Below are 18,690 nucleotides of genomic sequence, written 5' to 3' on the forward strand. Positions count from 1 at the left end.
ACACACACTTCAGCACATTCCGATAGTCCTTCACTAGTGTTGCACTTATTTCCACATGAGTGAGATCACACAGTTACCTTCTTGGATCAATTTGGTAATTTAACTCCTTTGTGGTAAAAACTGTGCCTTTACTTCCATCTACACTGAATGTGGGGTTCACAGGAATGAGCATAAACTGATTGAAACAAGTAAACAAAACAAAGAACAGATATATTATCATAACACTTATGACAGAGTATATTTTAGTAGACATTATAGATTGAATCTGTTACATTACAAGGCTGGGAAATGTAACACTAACAGAGAGAGGTTTGTTCTCTGGATCAGAAACACTTGGTTCATAAATCTGTCCTGGGGGTGTCTTCTCAAGGATATAAAGGACTGATGCTGAAATAAAAAGAGGACATATCAAAGCTGTCAGCTGTCAGGCTTAACGCAGCCTTTTCTTCTGAGTTATCTTCAAAGCCTTTCCAAAATTTGCTGTACCTTCATCCAAGAAAAGTGGAGGTTCGTCTACATCTGTGAGGAGCACTGTTAGTGTTTCACTGTCACCGTTTCCATCAGAGCCCACAGCAAGGATTTGGAAAATGAAGCGATTTGGAACAGTCTCAAAATCCAAGTCAGGGGAACCAGTCACTAAGACCTAAAATCGACAAATGACCATATCTGTGAATATCTGCAAGTATGTGCAATATGCTGAATGTTTTGAATATTGTTTTAAACAAATATTTCATCAATTCAATAATTTCTTACATAGCCTATAAAATAATAGTACATTAAGGTAATAGCAAATTAATGTTTTACAAAACACGAGGCATGAAAAATTGACAGGGCCAACATAAAAAAAAAAAATTGTAACACAGTAAAAGTGAAAATATACCCACCTTGGCATGAGTGGCATTCTCCATAGACACAGCGAAAGCATCTGTGAGAGGGTTAAAGTTCAGCAGTCTTGGGAAACCCGCTGCCATGCTCTCTCCAGCAGAGAAGGACACCTGAAAGCTGAAGACCTCTGTGCCTGCTGGGCTATTCTCAGGCAACATTGTCGTTGCTGGCAGTCCAATGATGGAGACTTCAGAGAATGCACCTGAAAGGGATTAAGGTATGGGATGAATCTGACACGCAATGGGATGGATCTGACATGCAGCATTTGTATGGGTTTAGAGATAGGAGTGTCTCAAAAGATTGAGACGAGGCAACATGTTTAGTGTATACACAACAGGTCTATATTAAGAATTATACCTAGCACTAAGAAACCATGGAAAGGATATTAAACCACCAAATCACATCAACAATAAAGATATTTTTTTATTCCTGCCAAACATTTACTCACCTGATATTACCCATACCCCCAGAATCACCACTAAAGCGTGGAGGCTGCTTGGCATTTTCTCACAGGTCCGATTCACCTAAAATCTTTACTGAGGCTCATCTGTGCTGGTGCTGATCACCTACTCTTAAACCCACCTTCTCATTACTCAAGCACATGCGGACTTAGCCCTCTGTGTGTTGTCATTCTGTAGTCGTTGGAAACAGGTCTTTATGGCCATCAGTCAAGCTTTCCAAAATACACACACACAGACTGTCGGGACAAGCTGTGCTTGTGAGGATAGTGATAGTGAGTTTTATATACAAGGCTACAAAGAGCTTTCTCTGAGTTGACTCTGTTGAAATATTATGATATGGTAGGCATACCAGGTCACTTGTCTCACTGTTCCTGACGCCTACTTATTGACCCGAAGGCAACTGAAATCCTATACTTTTCTTAAGATTGTTCTGACTTCTCTGTTCTGGAATTAATTTAATATGAACGACTGTGTTCCAAATTTTATTAGAGTAAGTTTATAATTTTACAGACACATATGGTTCATTTTACAATGGTGGGGTGTCTGTGACTGCTGATGTCAACAAGCTATTCAGGCTTGATGCTATGTCTGACTTTCTGTCCCTCCACCGCTGACTTAAGGCTACCAACCACCTGCCATACATCCAACACATATCCCCTCTTCTGTCACAAACTTTTCTTTCTTTCTTCGCCTTTTCCTTTAAACTTACTCCGCTGCATATATTACACTGCCTTGTGTGCCTATATGCCTATGTAGTCTAATGTAGGCCCATGTCTGTAGCTACAGGTCTATTTTAACTTTCTAAATGGGAATTTGGCAACAATTAGTTAAGAAGATCTTAATGAAACACCACACCTCTAGATTAAATCAAACACATTTTTGTATGGGCTTTCACATACAATTATCTCTATGGTTACAGAAGCGTCTAGGGCGCGGCCAAATGCGAGACAATCGTGGATTTCATTGGTTGAGAGAGGCTTGAGGGCGCGTGGGGTGTTGTGGGTGTTGAGAAGTTGGACAACAGAGGACACGCTAGCAGTACAACAACATTGCCTGCACACAGGGCTGTTTATTGTGTTGTGGTATAGAGTGTTTCGGTCTGGTAAGTGGATGCACATGAAATCAGTGCTTGTTTGAGCAGTTGTCATTTTGTGGAGATGAAAATTATAGTTTCAAAACGGCCAAGTTCTCTCTGTTGTAATTAGCTTCATAGCTAGATAACTTTGTGGCTCTGCACTTCGTAGTGAAATGATATTGGTAGTCAAGTTAAACGTCAGTTAACGTTTAACATCAGTCACATTGATGAGTATAGACAGATACACGAATTAATTTTTGTGGGTTGTTAAATCATAATTTACTAGCAACCTAGCAACAACACTTATGCTTGCTCTGTAACATTAGCGGATAGGTAGCTAACTATTTGCTAGCTTGGCTAGCTGTCGTGGTACCAAAAGCAAGGTGGGGAACCCCACAACAATGGCCTGCATTCCCGCAAAATGTTGTCTCTGAAGCCATGCAACATAACTAATTGTTATTCACCGCTGCCAAATATACGCTAGCTGCCTTCGTTGAACCTCTGTTTACAACGTTGCTCAAAATGTCCGAGATGGCTTTCCATTTGCTGTAGCCTTCGAGTTTTCAGGTCATTGGAACGCATAAAGCGGTTTATGTGCTTTGAACGTAATACTGAAATGCAGGACCGACTGCAGGGTGCAACGACTGAGGGGCCATTTGAGATTGGCAAGGGGAGCAACACTTTCTAGTGTTCGATTGCTCATAACAGGGGAACCAGGTCGAAAGTAATACTTCTTAATTTTCAATTTACAAGCAGATCATCCTCTGTCAAATACAGTTCCGTTTACAGAACAAGAAACACAAATGTAATGTATAAATATAATGTCTCTATTGTAGCTTGGAAACATTTAGTGAGATTTCAGAAGTGATACATTCAAGGCTAAACTAACACTGTTCCACCGGTCCAAGTTCAATCTAAACTGGTGGATTTCTCTTTGCTACATATCCTGGCTTTAGGTAGCATTACAGTGTTATGGTTTGCTTAACAGTGGTTCTCTGTTCTTTGTCAGGCTCATTATGTCCGTCTTTCAGCCAAGCACATCCAAAAGCCTGACATCAACTCCTCTGAAAAGTAAAGACATAGGTGTTTACCGGAGCAGAAGTGTGGATAATGACTCCCCAGAGGATTCCACCTACTCCTTGTTGTCACCAATTTACCATGAAAGTTTTGAGGGCTCAGATGATGACCTGGACGTGGAACAGCTGCAGCAGGGGCTGAACAACTTGCGTGCTTTTCCTGATGAGATCAAACACACTATTCCGCATAGGTATCTTAAACTGTTTGCCATGCATACATTTTTGTTGTTCTTTGAAGGTCTTGCATTTGGTTGTTTTGCCTATGTTATCTTATGTTATGTTATGTAATGTTATAGGCATGGAAAATCGCACATCCAAAGGAAAGTGGCAGAAGTAAAGCTCGATAAATCCTCTGTTTCGCTGCAAAACCTCAGTGCCTGGGAACAGTGGCTGGTCACCAAAGCAAAAGAAGAACGTCTCAAAGTAGAGCAGAAAGCTCTCGAGGTACAACTTCAAATCAGTTTTATCTCGGTGGTTTGTAAATGGGAAGTTGACTACTGGCATTTCTGCAAATAGTTCGGCTGTAGTAGGCACTAATGATGAATATATTGTCCCTGTTTATGGTTTTATATGAAATCAGTTGTATATGTCTTGGTATTTGCATAGCTCTGTTAAATTGTCCTGTGAGATCACTGTTTTACATAATAATAATAATAATGCATTTTATTTATATAGTACCTCTCTAGCAGGAGCCCAAAGTGCTTCACAGAATACTCTTTAATAAATAATTCTTAACTTCTGTCTTCTGTTCATTGTAGGAGCTCACTCTTAAAGAGAAACAGGAGCTGGTGGAAAGGCAGAAGGTGCAAAAGAGAAAACAGACAGAGGGCAAAATACAGGATTGGCTTAAAATGAAAAGAGAACTGGTAGGTTTGAGATGTTAATGAATGTGGGCTTTTAACTGTGTGTTTCATGAATAAGGACATGTCAAAGTAGTATCTTCCACTGAAAACCTACAGTTTGTCATTTAATTATTTCAGAGCAGAATGCATATAATCATGAACACACTTGGCATAATAGGTTTCTGAGTATCATTAGAAAACTCAAGGGTATCCTTATCATAAGATACTTAAGAATTGGGACGTGTCAACACAAGAACAGTGTCGCACAGGTTAATTCTGAGAGGTTTTTAAATGAGAGTGCGTTTAAAAGAGACACACATACCATTTCTCTAATTAAGCTGTAAATACATTGCTTGATCTATAATCTATCCATCTACAAAACAACCTATGAATAGGCCAAATAAATGTGTATGCATTTAAGTTTTTTTTTCCTTCTAATGAAGAAGACACTGAAATTGCACTGTTCCAATTGAGTCCCAAATCAAAGTCTGTTTGTAGTCCTCAGTATCAAGGCTGTAATGGTATAGTTGATTGATTTAAAAAAAGGAAACAAAATAATACTTTTTATACTGTTTTTTTTCACAGGAAAGACAAGAAAAGGAGTGCAAGGAACGTCAAAAACAAGAAGAAGTAGAACGCGAAAAGCAGAAGCAGAGAGAAATTGAACTAAAAGCACAAGAGAAGTACAAGGAATGGTTACTAAAAAAGAAACAAGAGGAAAATGAGAGAAAGGAAAGAGAAAAGGTGACTCATCAGTGGACTTGTAGAAGCTTGTATTGCGTTGTTTTTCTGCTATAGCTGTAGATAACTGAACTATGAGCATAGTGGAAAAGTTATGGCTGACATGACTTCTCATTTAAAGGTTATGTAGATCAGCTGTGAGTAAATGTCTTCCTGACTTATTCTCTGATAATTGTTTTGCCAAAAGGAAGAGGCAGCGCTCAAAGAGGCAGAAGAGATGGAGCGAAGGAGGAGAGCAGAGGAGAAGTTCCAGGATTGGCTGAGGACGCAGAACAAGAATCGGCCCAAGCGCAACACACCCTGCCCTCAAGGTGCATAGACCCACTCAGCAGTCAACCTGACCACCTCTCATCTACACTGTACCCAGTGCTCTTGTGTGTTCTGTTTACCAACTAGGCTAATAGATGGAGTGTTGTGTCTCTTTTCTGTTAAATGATGCTTGAAATAATAAGCCAGTAATCCATTGATGGGTTTTTTTTTATTTTTTTTTATTTAAACACAAATTGACGTTCACTTTACACTTGACCTTCATACTATTTTTTGTTTTGTTTTAGGCTTTGACCACCTGAACTACCCATCTCCTAGTTTCTATAACCCCGTTCCTTGGAAGCCCATTCACGTTCCCCCTCCAGAGAAGCCTCCCCAGAAGAAAACGTCACGCCGCAAACTGCGGGGGCTGCCTAAACACCACTCAACGCCATGTCTGACGTTCAGGCCTAAAGACACTCTGAGCTTTGCCTGCAAGAGGCGATGACCCAAAATGAGTGTTTCTCCTCCACGAGGCTGCTCTCTAGTGGTTCAGAGAAGAACTCTGACTTTCACAGGAACCACCCTTGAAGGTGCAGTGTGACTAGGGGTTTGGGCAGAATTGTGAACAGTGACTGGTGGAATAGGCTTTCAGGATGCTCTCCTGAAAGATTCAACTAGGTCTGAGATCATTCCTCTGTTTGAAAATTATAAATCAGGTTAGTAGAGAAGAAATTGTTAGTTTTTTTTTTATCTACTAGAGCCAGCTTGATTGTTGAATGAAAGACAATGTATGAAGGTCTTGTTTTCAAACCCAAACATTTAAAACAAATAAGCATATTTCATCAAGAATTCAGATTGGTATGCATTCGATTGTATATTTTTGTACATGTTTATCAGATTTTTACAAAATGTTTTTATTTCAAATACCTTGTTTCCTTTAAAATATGAGTTCGCTGTTTTTTAAATAATTGTTTATAAAAAGAGATATGTTTTACAATAGCCTGTTGGAACAAGGTTAACCTGAAAATTCATGAAAATTATCTGTCTGAATAAATGTGTTGAAAGTCATTACTATGAAGTGTGGATCAGATTGTACATTAATCGTTACTAAGATGCCATTTGTGATTCCTGGAAGAATCTTATAACAAACCAAGCAACAAGTCCCTCCAAAAACATTTTCACTGACTTCAGGCTATCCCTTCCACTTGTGGAGTAAAGGAATTCCTCATTAATATTTCATGTGTTACACATTTACAATTCAAGTTATCAGCATGTACCCAAGTGGAGAAACAATTCTCTGTACTGTTTGCATTATGTGGAGTCATTGTATGACACAGGAGGTTTTGATGCCAGTGGCCTCCCCTCTATTCACGCATACGCAATCACGCAAACAAAAACACACTCTTACACACATATTGTGTATTGTTTGGTGTCTGTCTGTGCCTTGTGCCTCTCTGCGCTGACGCCTAAGCTATGTGTGGGAGGGGGGTCGCTGACACACTCAAGGGCACACAAAGTACTTCACTCTCATCTCTGCTGCAATTCCTCAAGGCATTCCAACTCCATGCTGGGCCACCATTAACATTCACGGAGGTATTCTTTTTCAGAAATCTGATAATCATAAGTGTTATTTTCATGACTTGGTGTGCTTGTGATGAGATAGTGCAGAGTGGTGGAATGTGCTCTTAGTCGGTTCTTTGGCTGGGTCTGAGCAGTGAAGAAGGAGGCAGGCCCAGGCTCCCCCGTGGACTGCGTTTCAATGTCGAGCAGCTGAGTCCGAAGGTCAAAACTGAAGACCAGAGTTGTGTACACTAAACATGTGCTGTACTTAAAGGAGGAGCTCGGTTTTTTATGTGTTCAATGTACTAAGAATCATGTTCTCATTGTTTTCAACAAGCTACTGGAAATAACCACAATTTTTATGTTTGGTTTTTTTCCTCTGTTTTCTTTTTGTCTTTAATTCACTTTTTCGGTTCCTTTCCTTGTCGTTTTCTACACTCTCGGGGGAACAGTGGTGCAAGTGCATGGGCAGTGCAGTGGTGCAAGTGGATGGGCAACCGGAAGTCACACACAAGAAACCAGGTGAAGTTGGGGCGGGGTAACATTGTTTACATTGTGAGTACGTGCAAGTGGAAAGCATTTACAAGAAGGAGAGTGAGATTTGTCACAGAAGGTTTAGACGTAGGGGATTAGCTTTTGCTAGGGTTAGAATGTTTTTTTTATGCAAGAACATTTCTGTATACTTCTGTATATATGAAGGTGAAAGAGATTTATTCTCTAGTGAATGGCATTATTTGAAACCCTGAAAAAGGCACTTGAGAATTTTCTGAGAAGGAGCAGAAAAGAAGACTGGGTTCACAGGAAGAGAGTTTTAGAAGGAACATGTAGACTTCAATTGAGAACATTCAGCCTGTCAATTGAAATGTTTCAGCAGTAGGTATCTTTTAGCTTAGCATGATGGATTTATAGAAAGGAGAACTGCACGTTTGAGGAAGTGTTCCCTGAATTGTGTGTGTGAAAGGACAGTATCAGATTACTATTGCTCGGCACTTCTGCACACTTTCAGCAGTTCCCTCAGCTATGGTATTGATAAGGTGAATCTACATCATTGTCCCCCATGGCTCTGCAGCCCATAGAAATGGAGCTGGAGGAGGACGACGCGTTTGATTTCCTCTTCAAGATCATTCTCATTGGAGATACCAACGTGGGCAAGACTTGTGTGGTCCACAGCTTCAAGTCAGGAGTGTTTCTTGAAAGGCAGCAGAACACTATAGGAGTAGACTTCACAGTTCGAACTTTGGACATTGATGGAAAAAGAGTTAAGGTTGGTCGAGAACCATGCTGTTAGAGAATCAAAGTGTATTTGATTTTCAATTGTAATGTCACCTACGAAAAAATATGTATTACTGCCATATGTACTGTATATTTTGAGATTACCGCAGCATTGAGAAGAATTTCAAATAATTCTTGAATGTATGCCATGTACCATGTGTGGTCTTAATCTAGTGATTATGTAGTTCAGATAAAAAAAGTGTATACATTTACAGAAAAACCACATTGCATGGATGACATGCTCGTAATAGCTCTCCTGTGTTGAGATTAGATGCAGGTTTGGGATACAGCGGGACAAGAGCGTTTCAGGACCATCACCCAAGGCTACTACCGAAGTGCCCATGGTGCCATGATCACCTACGACCTGACCCGACCTAGCACTTTTGAGTCTCTATCTCACTGGATCCAGGAAGTGGAGCAATATGGAGCAGCCAGCATAGTAGTCATCTTCATAGGTAAGGCTAATTTTATAAAAGCTTTGACCAGTCAGATTTGTTGGGGATTTTCACAATGTTATGGGTTTCCTATTGTTTGCTTCCATTTTCTCATTCAATCCAATGTTAACTCAGGGAACAGACATTGTGGATTAGGTTGGCTTCATGTTGTTTTGGCAGTTTAATTGTACTTCTATTAAGATTTTGCACCAATTCTGTGGAGAACAAACCTGTAGTTCTCTTCAGTTTAGTCTACTTCTTGGTGTGGGGTAAGAGCTTTTAGCAAAGGGGGCTGTCCTCTGTTGTTCATTCTCATTTTGTCATGTAGATACATGCAATAATAAAGGACCTTAGGAATGTCTCGTTCAGTCTGACAGAATAAAGGGTTCTCTTGAATAGTGCACTCACAAAATACAGGAACAACATTATGAAGTCAATTCACCCGAATGTTTACAGGAGAGTGTGTTAGTCATATATGCTTCTTAACTATTTGAAATCTCTCCTAGGCAACAAGTGTGACCTTGAGTCCGAGCGTCAGGTATTGTTTGAAGACGCATGCACTCTGGCCGAACAGCGTGGGGCACTTGCTGCACTAGAAACATCCGCCAAAATGGACCATAACATTGAGGAGGCCTTCATCTTGATGGCAAAAGAACTCATTGTTAGAAGTGGAGGGGTTGTCAATCAGGAACCCTACTCGGAGTCCCCTTACCCCCTGCTGCATTCTGACTCGCACACCATAAACCTGGAGGAACCACTGGAGAAGAAGCCATGCAGCTGCTGAGGCCTGAAACATGGATAGGCCTTCTGGTTGGTTCTGGTTGGCCTGGACAAGGTTGGTTAGTTGCGTTTTCTCTTAAAATAAGCCACAATTCTTAGTTTTTGTACCACTTAATCTGAGGTTGTACTGTCATGTCACTGTGCTACCATCAGGTGGAAGATTACACACAGTGTCGAGTCTGACTATTGTAATTGATGTTGTAGTGAATTATGCACACATCACCCATCATCAGGGCATGGAGGTATTGATAATGTTAGCAGTGACTACTCATAAACACCATGTATGTACTTTGTATTTACAGTTTTTTTTCTCATTAATAAGTAATATTTGTTTATTTTCTAAAAAGGTATGTACAAATGCACAAAAGGCCAAAACAGAGAAGTTATCTTTTCAAGCTGTATACCGAAGTCATAATAACCTCTGTGTGGTCCTCTCAAGTGTATACAAAACTATCCATATTTAAATAAGACACATGGCAAGCATGAACATCTTGTCAACAACTGACTTGAACAGTGTATTTATTCACAACATGTTTCAAACAGATCTATGGCTTAAAATTATTTCAGTACATTTAATATGCATACCAAAAGTAGTGCAGAAGTTCATTTGGTTGTGTAAATCAATAAAACTTGTAAAAATGATGAGACTTTTTTCCAATCTGCAAAGCCAATCAAAAGGCTTCAATAAAAAGCATTTTCCTGTTTGTTCTCAAGTTTACAGTAAAAAAAAAAAACACACACACACACACACAATGACACAACTGAACTGAGTGAAAATAAGCATGTTTAGTAACCACATATTGTGCGTGCATACAGAATTTCCATACGGCAGTAAAGATGTGTATATACATTATATAAATGTATTTATCTTAAAAGTCTATTTGTGCCAGATGACTGCATAGAATTCCCTGACTGTGTTAACAAGTAATCTCTCGTGTTTAAATTGGATGGAGTACACTTAATGACCTCGGTTCAGAATTTACTATGTATGGAGTTGTTTGAGTAATATGTACACAGGTCTGTCTGAAGAAATGTCAGATCAATGTCCACATTAGATCTTGTCAACCCTGGCATAGTATTGAATGATGAAAGACAAAGAGCATTATCATTTTGACCAAAGGATCTTTGATCAGACGATCAAGGTTCATCCATATTCAGAAATAAATGACCTAAATGGCCAGTTTGGCATTTGCTAATATATTCTGGTAAACCATTACCATATGTCTTTCATCATTTTGTACCTGCTATACAGTAAAATATAAGATGGCCGGTGATAACACCACCCCCCCAAATACACCAAGGTGAGAAATCTATCTAACCCAGCTCAGGGCTAGCCACCCTCCTGTGCTCATCAGAAGCTTACGGCTCTAGTCCAGTGGGCAGCCCTCCTGCTGGAAGACCAGCTCCACGGCCTCGCGCACGTCCTGCACGACAAAGGACGGTTGGGTGAGGTTGGGATCAAAGCGGAAGTCGCGGTGCCCGTGGAAGATGCGCTGCTCGACCGCCTGCTGCGGGTCCGGAGGAAGGTCCTGCTGGTCACGGTTGTAGACCCCCGTGCAGACCAGGATGGAGCTGCAGCCTACAGGCAGACGTTCGTCGCCGTAGGAGTCCCCCACGGCCATTTCGTGTCCTGCCACCTCTACCATCTCCTCCCTGGGATGTCCCCCTCCCTGAGCCTGCATCTGGGCCCTGGCACGGTGAGAGGCTTTCAGGTAGCGGTTGTAGAGGTTTGCTCCGTAGATATCTGCCATTGGATTGTCACTGGGGGGCAAGACAACAAATAATCAATAATAATACATGCCAAATAACCAATAAGGTACACTAAGTATTTCAGCTTCATGATCAAACTCAACCAAAGCTACACAGCCCTCACCCAATGGCATAAAGACGCTCGACAGGAGAAGTCCAGCCCAGATTCTCCGCCTGCTGGCGGACCAGCAGCTCTGCATAGTTGTAGGTCACCACACTGGGCTTCCCAATCAAGGCCTCGTACTTCAGCTCACGACCAGTGATCTTCTTGTAAATGCTCTCCAGACAGACGAGGAACATCCCGTGCCCAAATCTGAAGAGGAAAAAGCACGCTATGTGTGTATATGTTTATGTGACTGACAATGACTGCAATGTGAGGCAGAGAACGGGATATGGGTAAATTCACAAATCTGAAGCCTGACCTTGGGTTTTTGGCCTCCGCCACCCACAGGAGGTCCATGTTACAGGCTAGCACGGGGATGTGGGGATACTGCAGAGTGGTTACAGCATTCCCAGGCTTCCCATTAGTGAGGAGAACATCCACAATTAGCTGAAGGTTCGTCTCCCATCTGATCGGCTCACCAAACAGAATAACAGCTAGGGGGAGAGGGGGAATAGATTATTGGGGACTTGAAAAAATCTGAAAATAAACATAGATTACGGCCTATTATTAGGCTTATTTATTACAGAATTAGGATCTCTGTAACAAAATAACACCATACCTTCTATTGGTGGAAGATTCTTGGTTGAAGGTACCTGTAAGCATTAACCATGGTAGACATTTAAAGGACAGTTAAACACATATAATACTGAGGGCAATGTAAACAGAAAGAATGTCTCTGGATATTCAAGTAAAAGTCAATCCTTTCCTTGGAACACTTACTGAGTTTTTAGGTCTGCGATTGTGATCCACCACATCAAGAAGGGGATATGATTCCCGAAGCATATCAATGGTCAAAACATTTTGAAATCCAAGACTGATAATATTTCAGTTAAGGCTAAACAAACAAAAACAATGTTTACTAAAATGTAGCTCACAAACATAGTAAATTAGGTGGTTAGAGATGGCCAAGAACAGTGACTTCAACATCCCTAGAAGATGATTATAGGCTCTTATTTGTAGTGACCTTATGCTCATGATAGTGAACAACCATACAAACATAACCATGTGATAGAAGCTTAGAGGATACTTGTTGGCAACCTCCAAAATAGGTCCCTGACCAGACACAAGCACACATTTGTCATGTAACTGGCTGAAGATTTTCAACGGACTATGGGACAACATGACTTGATCCGGAGACACCTGAAATGGTAATTGAAAGGGAGAAAAGCATATTCAGATTAGAACAAAAAATTGTAATTGAGGTTGCATGTAAATCAATATAGCATAACAGTCATAGCACAAGAAAAGAGCATGACAGACCTCGACTTCAAGCAGGTGAGACAGTTGTTCAGCCTTCGTTTGCCTAACACAGTTCCCTGCATTTGTCACGAAGACAACAGGAACTTTGTATTTCCCATTTCTATCCACCAGATTCCTGAAGCACTGTTTGGCTGCGGGTATGAGTGTTCTTCCACGCACTAGAACTCCATCGATATCAAACAGAAGTCCGAAGGAGGGGTGCTCCTGTGACAGATGGTAAGGAATTCAAAATATTTGAAACTGATCACTTGTGTGCCACATGGCGCACGCTCTTGCCATAGTATAACCACGTTTTATGTAAACATTTTATATCCGGTTGCAAACACGGAATCGAAACCTATTGCCTCACCAAATGTAAGCAACGGTGGAGAAACAGCCCCTCTGAGAAATGAATTACTTCAGCAACTGTGACATAATAACATCATCCGCGGCTTCTGGCACATAGCTTACGCATTATTTGGGTTTAACCGGTTACTGTGACCTCGGGCCCAATATAGTTGCAGTAACCTCCGGTATTTTAACAGGAACAACGACTTTTTGGGGGGGGGCAAGTGAGCTGATGTTAATGGTCAGATGTAAGAAAAGCAAGATCGATGTCAAATCTGTGTTTACTATGAACTGGATTGAACTGAATTACCCAGCTATGGTCTATGTATACTTTTAAAATGAGTAAAAACAGTGATAGGTAAGGCAAAAAAAATGAGCTGAGTAAGATGACATGCTATTCATGAGCCTAAACCAGTCAATCAACACATTTAGGGCGTCGTTAGCTACCATTCATTCACTTACTATACTATAGAAGCGTTGAGAGGCTGGAGACACATGGACAGGGTTCCTCCCCAAACTACCTGGGCTGAGAAATCGCCATCCCAATTTCAAAGCATTCAATCGTGTAAAAAACTCTGCCATGTCTTCAACGTGGCTCACCCGTATCAGTTCACGGGCAGCTACCCTGACGCGTCTAGCGCATGCATAGCCAGACAGAAAATAACTAGCTCCAACAAGAATAGCCTGCTCCAGCCGCATGTAATTCAAAACATCGTGTGACTGCACTGGCTTGCATTGCGCAGGAGTGAAGCAGAACAGTCTGGCTGCGCAAGGCGTACACTGTCATGAACCACAAGAAGAGGTATGCTATCTAACGTTCGTCGATGTCAACATAAAAGTCTAGCACACTCCCACCACGGCTTCAAGATTGTTTAATAGACTCCATAGCTGCAACACTACCTAAAACAAATAGTGACAACATTTCTCCTTTTCTATCGAAATGACATCCTAATTTGTCAGAACATTTGAGAGCCTTTAATGCATGGTTTCCGGAAAACGTGTGACATTTCCGGCGTCTCTGTTGTTGCCATAGACATATGGACGTTGCATCTTGCTGCAGAAATAGCCAAGACGTTAGAAGGTAACGATATCTCGCTTAGTAGTGGCTTTCGTTTATAATGAGTACTTTTATGATCTGGACAACGTTTTATCTTTAGGCAAGTACGTTTCTCCTAAGGAATGCCATTATTACTAACCACATAAAACTGGTGCTACTGACTTAGCGTACGTTGGTAACAGTAATGTTAGCAGTCGCTAAGCTGCGTTAGCTAATTCAGGTTTTCGATCTACTGGTATCACATATGTGGACAACTTGACGTGGCAACTTGGTTGTTAACATTTACCAGTTTTGAAAATGGTGTCGTCACGAATGAGGCCTTTTTTCCTCCTTTAACGTGGTCCCTAAATGTTAACTTATCAGGTGGGGCTGTGAGACATTTAAACCTCCCGCCCGGGCCACGTAATGACCACGCTAGCAATAGTGATTTGTAAACAAAGTGGGCTTCAGGTAGGGTGTTTCGTTACATTTAGTAAAAGATGCAGAAATTACTGCCACTCGTAATTCTTGACAGTTGTACCTATACTTGTACCGATTTTGTTAACGCAAGTGACTAAGTTCTGGTTAATGTTTAAAGTAGTTAAATGCAATGCACCGCTAACGTACAAACCTGTCTTTCTATATTCGCATGCATTCGTATACATGGTCTATTTGCCGTGTAGTGTTGCAGATCCACGTCGTGTGATGGATACACCACCAACGCGAGAGGGAGGTCCTCGCAGGTATGATCATTTCCTCTGCATTGGTTTTCTATTGTAGACTGTCGTACCAGTGAGCGATGATCAGCAACATTGGGATTTATTTAACATAAGACTAGTTTTTATTGTTTGGTTTTAGCACTTAACGACTTCCTATACAGAAACATTTCTGTAAGCCACCTTTCACATATTTGACCCTAATTTAACGGATGGGCACACGGCAATGAGCACAACAACGAGCAAAGTCCACCGCACGTGAACTAAAGCTAATTTAATATTTTCGCAAAATCATTTCGGTAATTTAATGCCATGAGCAAATTATAAGTGCAAATTGGTGGGTCAGCGCAATGCTCCCAAACGCTACAGGATACGTTCATGCGCGACGGACTTTCCTCTTTGCTCGTTGTTTTACCTAGCCTGACGATGTCATACTCATAATTCTAGTCAGAATATGAGTCTGATATCGCTCCATTGGGCTGTGATTATGGGGCGTGTTTCAACCGAACCAGGAGAAAAAATGCCTCTTCGCTCAATTGGTTACCTACAATCAATCAGAACAACGTAGTATGTGACCACGGGCAGCTGATACATTACACTTTTACCGGATCCCGTAGGAAGGACGGCAAAAACATCTTTTCGATTGACAAATGCCTTAATCGCGTTTCTCTGTTCCTCTTTCAAAATGAATGCACTGTCAATGTCTAAATGGACTCGAATCTATACATTTCAGCTCTCCAGCGGCAGCCATGTTTGTTGAAAACGAATTCAACTCGTGTGTTGGTGACGTGGTTGGTTACGTTACTGTTGATCATCTGTCCATCATCGTATAAAGCCCGCCTTAACAATTTGATTGGTACGGCCGATATCGAGCCGCAGATAATTTCTCCTCAATGGAGTAATGCCAGACCGAACTTCCCAACCAAAAAATGTGTGGGCGGGGCTAAGTTCGGTCTGGTATCCAGGCTATGTTTTACCCGTTGGCGTCAATAAAATTAGGGCCCATTGTCTTTGCTGCCTTTTAGCTATGTCCACAACCAGAGCCAGGAGGCCGACTCACCTCTGCCACCGATCACTGAGCGTCTAGCTTACCTCCGGCCATCTCGTGAATTGCTGGAGTTCTACAGGCAGAAGGTGGCTCAGTTTGATGGGGAACATGAGGACCTTCTGCAGATGCTGGAGAAATACAGAAGCACCACAGACGATCAGGTGCGCTGTTTCAGCCAGAGCTTTGTGTGTGGCTGTGCTATGTGTTTGTGTAGGATGACATATTTGTAACTGTACATGTGTCTGTATGTGCATGCAGCATAAGATCCAATGGGAAGTCCGGCAGCGTGAGGGAGAGATCGCAGAGCTTCAGAAGGCACTAAGCGACATGCAGGTCTATCTCTTCCAAGAGCGAGAACAGGCACTGCGCCTGTATGCTGAGAACGACCGCCTAAAAATCAGGTCAGTTCTTTGTGGTTTGTTTAGTTTTTAGTGTCTGGACAATATCACCATTCACAATGGTAACAAGTAGGAGATGTCTGTTAAAGCAGCACTAAGGTACTTTGGTTAAGAGGAGTGGGAGCAAACAAAAATCTTGCTAACACCACCAACAACCCAGTTGGCACTGATTGATCAAAGCTTAAGTTAACATGCTGGTGTCTTTGCCAATATAGCTGGCAATGTTGTGCTGTGAAAGCATTTCTTAATTTTTTTACGGGGTGTTCCGGCCCAGAACACAGAACTATGTTGTGCATATCCTGCTTGACTAGTGGGAACTTGTTTACCTGTCCTTTGCATGACTATATACCATCAAAGATGATGACAAAAATAGTTGCCTATAAAAACATACCTTAAAAAGTGACACATTTTTGTATAATTGATCTCAAGTTTGTTACAAACGTACAACTTTACCGTCCTCAGAGAGTTGGAGGACAGGAAGAAAATCCAGCATCTTTTGGCTCTGGTGGGTCCAGATGTAGGGGAGATCACTTACTTTCATCGAGATCCTCCAAACAAGGTTAGCCCTGAAAATAAACCCTTTCCATTCAGCTGATATGGTCGTCAGTGGATGAAAGAAAACAGTTAATAAAAAGTTAATGCCACTTCTTATGATCTCATTTTTAAAAATCTGTTTCTTGTCTATGAATTAGGTCACAGTTCCCCAGAAGAAGGTGCAGCCAAGGCCTCAGGATCAGTGGAAGGTTTCAAAAGCAGCTTCTAGAGGTTATTTTTGGCTTGTATATATTACCCTAAGAGCATCATGTCTTTAGTCATATTCACGAATTGAGAATACGGTCATCCTGTTTTACCAAAGCTTACTTACAAAACCCTGCAGTGGTGAATACTGAAACCCTGAGCAAGATTTAGGACTAATGTAATACTAATAAGAACTTTTCTAAATCCTAATCTGTGAGAGGAGGCTGATGCTCCAATCTGTTTATCAGCCTGTGGATTAATCTCATCTGATAAAGCAGCAATCTCTTCATTTTGCTAATGCTCCTGTCCCCCTGTCCAGAGGCCAGTAAGAAGCTCTCCAAGGAGGGACTGGAGAGTGCAGAGCAGTACAAGACAGACAACCAGACCTTACTACTGCAGGTATAAGGCAACACACAAATAAAAAGTGTAAATATTCTTTAATACAGAACTACCAAGTCTGTTCCACTCTACACAGCAGCCCATCAGTCACACGCACACTAGGTTAAGGTTGCTTTGCATGCTATCGTTGATGAGCTGGTTGGTTTGAACGGGAGTGCACAGATACACAAAGTCTCTTGTTGCTGCGTGCAGTGTATGATCGTGAGTGTACTGTAATGTTAATGATGCAATCCTGGTGACGTCCAGGTGGAGGCGCTCCAGGCCCAGATGGAGGAGCAGACCCGTCTGGCCAAAGAACAGGTGGAGTCTCTCCTCGAGGACCGGCGCATCCACGTGGAGGAGGCTCAGGTCCAACACCAGAGAGACCAGGACCGCATCACGGCTCTCACCAACAAGTAAGTCATCACCCCCTTGTCAGTTTAATCCTCTGGGTGACCCCACTTCACTGTAATTTATTTTGCAATCGCCACTAATAGTGCTCAATATTATGTCCCTTATGGGTGTTTTGAGAAATGTGGTTAATAAGTTGTGGCAAATTTGTTCGCTGAAGCAATATAAATGGCTGCATATAATGCAAATTAATTGTCTTAATTGTAAATCTCACTCCCACCCAGGCTCACGCGCACACAGACCCTGCTGTATGAGAGCACCAGGGACTTCTTGCAGCTGAAGTTCGAGAGCCGCACCCATGAGAAGAGCTGGGTGACGGAGAAAGACCGGCTCTTGCGGCAGCTTGACACCTGCCACGAGAAGCTTCAGAGTGGCCGCGGAGGACCGGACAGATTGGGACCGGCCACTGCACCGCAGCGCTTTGCCCAAGCCCCGCCGGAGTCACAGCAGATGCACCAGGAGGAGATTCGGGTGAGCTTGCCTCAGTCTGGGACGCCGCACTATTGACACCTCCATATTTGGAGAAATGGCATTCTACATGTGACTTCCAATGAAAATGTGTGAGCATGTAGAGCTGATTAGTCTTAAACTTTGTGTGCCATGGCATAAGCACACAACCATACAGAGAGGTCAGTGTACATTGACATGACTGAAAATGATCAGCTGTAGGGGTCAATTTGATTGATCCTTGTAATATAGACATTATGAAACAGCATTGGGTCTGCAGGATTCATGTATGTGGCAGATGTGCAGCTGGGGAATGATTTGTTGTCCACTGTCTAAAGGGCTTCAGGCACTGGGCTCTGTAAAGCACCTTGAGACAATTTTATTGTTTTGGCGCTATATAAATATAATTGAATTTAATTGAAATTACCCCAGGCACTGAGTGAGGAGCTGAAGCAGGCCCACAAATTGGCCGACATGTACCGGGAGCAGTGTGTGGGTTTAGATACAGACCTGGCACAAATCAGAGAGGAAGGAGATGTGGGTAAAGAAATCTTCCAGGTATGCCAACCAGCTTTTACCCACCTTTTTAAGTCCGAGCACAATTAAGTGGTGTTCTCAAACAGAACCTGTTCTGTAAAGAGTGT

The 18,690-nt window shown here is 41.9% G+C and overlaps 4 protein-coding genes and 1 long non-coding RNA gene across 9 annotated transcripts; 3 read left to right on the forward strand and 2 right to left on the reverse strand.

Moving 5' to 3' along the window:
- Positions 1 to 99: 99 nt before the first annotated feature.
- On the reverse strand, positions 100 to 1,462 carry LOC122132813. Its single transcript, XR_006152328.1, has 3 exons — positions 487 to 1,462; positions 302 to 387; positions 100 to 175 (listed from the first exon to the last, which is right to left on the reverse strand). It is a non-coding gene; the product is annotated as an uncharacterized LOC122132813 (long non-coding RNA).
- An 857-nt stretch (positions 1,463 to 2,319) lies between these two features.
- Positions 2,320 to 5,958, forward strand: ccdc34 (coiled-coil domain containing 34). 2 transcript variants are annotated; one of them, XM_012842497.3, is made up of 7 exons: positions 2,320 to 2,448; positions 3,431 to 3,688; positions 3,794 to 3,941; positions 4,256 to 4,363; positions 4,925 to 5,083; positions 5,268 to 5,391; positions 5,635 to 5,958. In XM_012842497.3, exons 2-7 carry the CDS (start codon positions 3,438 to 3,440, stop codon positions 5,832 to 5,834), a joined length of 990 nt encoding a protein of 329 aa, XP_012697951.2. In that variant the 5' UTR covers positions 2,320 to 2,448; positions 3,431 to 3,437; the 3' UTR covers positions 5,835 to 5,958. The 2 variants fall into 2 exon arrangements, with proteins under 2 accessions (XP_012697951.2, XP_031420823.1); XM_031564963.2 differs by lacking the exon at positions 2,320 to 2,448 and having other exon boundaries at positions 3,031 to 3,688.
- An 818-nt stretch (positions 5,959 to 6,776) lies between these two features.
- LOC105913369 (ras-related protein Rab-19-like) lies at positions 6,777 to 10,017 on the forward strand. Its single transcript, XM_012842422.3, has 5 exons — positions 6,777 to 6,922; positions 7,342 to 7,411; positions 7,959 to 8,153; positions 8,433 to 8,616; positions 9,102 to 10,017. Exons 2-5 carry the CDS (start codon positions 7,379 to 7,381, stop codon positions 9,377 to 9,379), a joined length of 690 nt encoding a protein of 229 aa, XP_012697876.2. The 5' UTR covers positions 6,777 to 6,922; positions 7,342 to 7,378; the 3' UTR covers positions 9,380 to 10,017.
- hdhd5 (haloacid dehalogenase like hydrolase domain containing 5) lies at positions 9,865 to 13,662 on the reverse strand. Its single transcript, XM_012842496.3, has 8 exons — positions 13,337 to 13,662; positions 12,548 to 12,751; positions 12,315 to 12,427; positions 12,008 to 12,101; positions 11,847 to 11,880; positions 11,547 to 11,721; positions 11,249 to 11,437; positions 9,865 to 11,136 (listed from the first exon to the last, which is right to left on the reverse strand). The coding sequence occupies exons 1-8, from the start codon at positions 13,571 to 13,573 to the stop codon at positions 10,743 to 10,745; spliced, it is 1,440 nt and encodes a 479-aa protein (XP_012697950.2). The 5' UTR covers positions 13,574 to 13,662; the 3' UTR covers positions 9,865 to 10,742.
- Positions 13,663 to 13,858: 196 nt separating this feature from the next.
- On the forward strand, positions 13,859 to 18,652 carry LOC116220026 (coiled-coil domain-containing protein 77-like). Of its 4 annotated transcripts, none has more exons than XM_031564959.2 (10): positions 13,859 to 13,955; positions 14,594 to 14,653; positions 15,652 to 15,835; positions 15,933 to 16,075; positions 16,535 to 16,631; positions 16,765 to 16,837; positions 17,130 to 17,209; positions 17,456 to 17,604; positions 17,824 to 18,070; positions 18,479 to 18,652. In XM_031564959.2, the coding sequence occupies exons 1-10, from the start codon at positions 13,912 to 13,914 to the stop codon at positions 18,650 to 18,652; spliced, it is 1,251 nt and encodes a 416-aa protein (XP_031420819.1). In that variant the 5' UTR covers positions 13,859 to 13,911. The 4 variants fall into 4 exon arrangements, with proteins under 4 accessions (XP_031420819.1, XP_031420821.1, XP_031420820.1 ...); XM_031564961.1 differs by having other exon boundaries at positions 13,948 to 14,031; XM_031564960.1 differs by having other exon boundaries at positions 13,954 to 14,035.
- The last annotated feature ends 38 nt before the right edge of the window (positions 18,653 to 18,690 follow it).

Source organism: Clupea harengus, chromosome 3, assembly GCF_900700415.2.
Source record: "Clupea harengus chromosome 3, Ch_v2.0.2, whole genome shotgun sequence".
NCBI lineage: Eukaryota > Metazoa > Chordata > Actinopteri > Clupeiformes > Clupeidae > Clupea > Clupea harengus.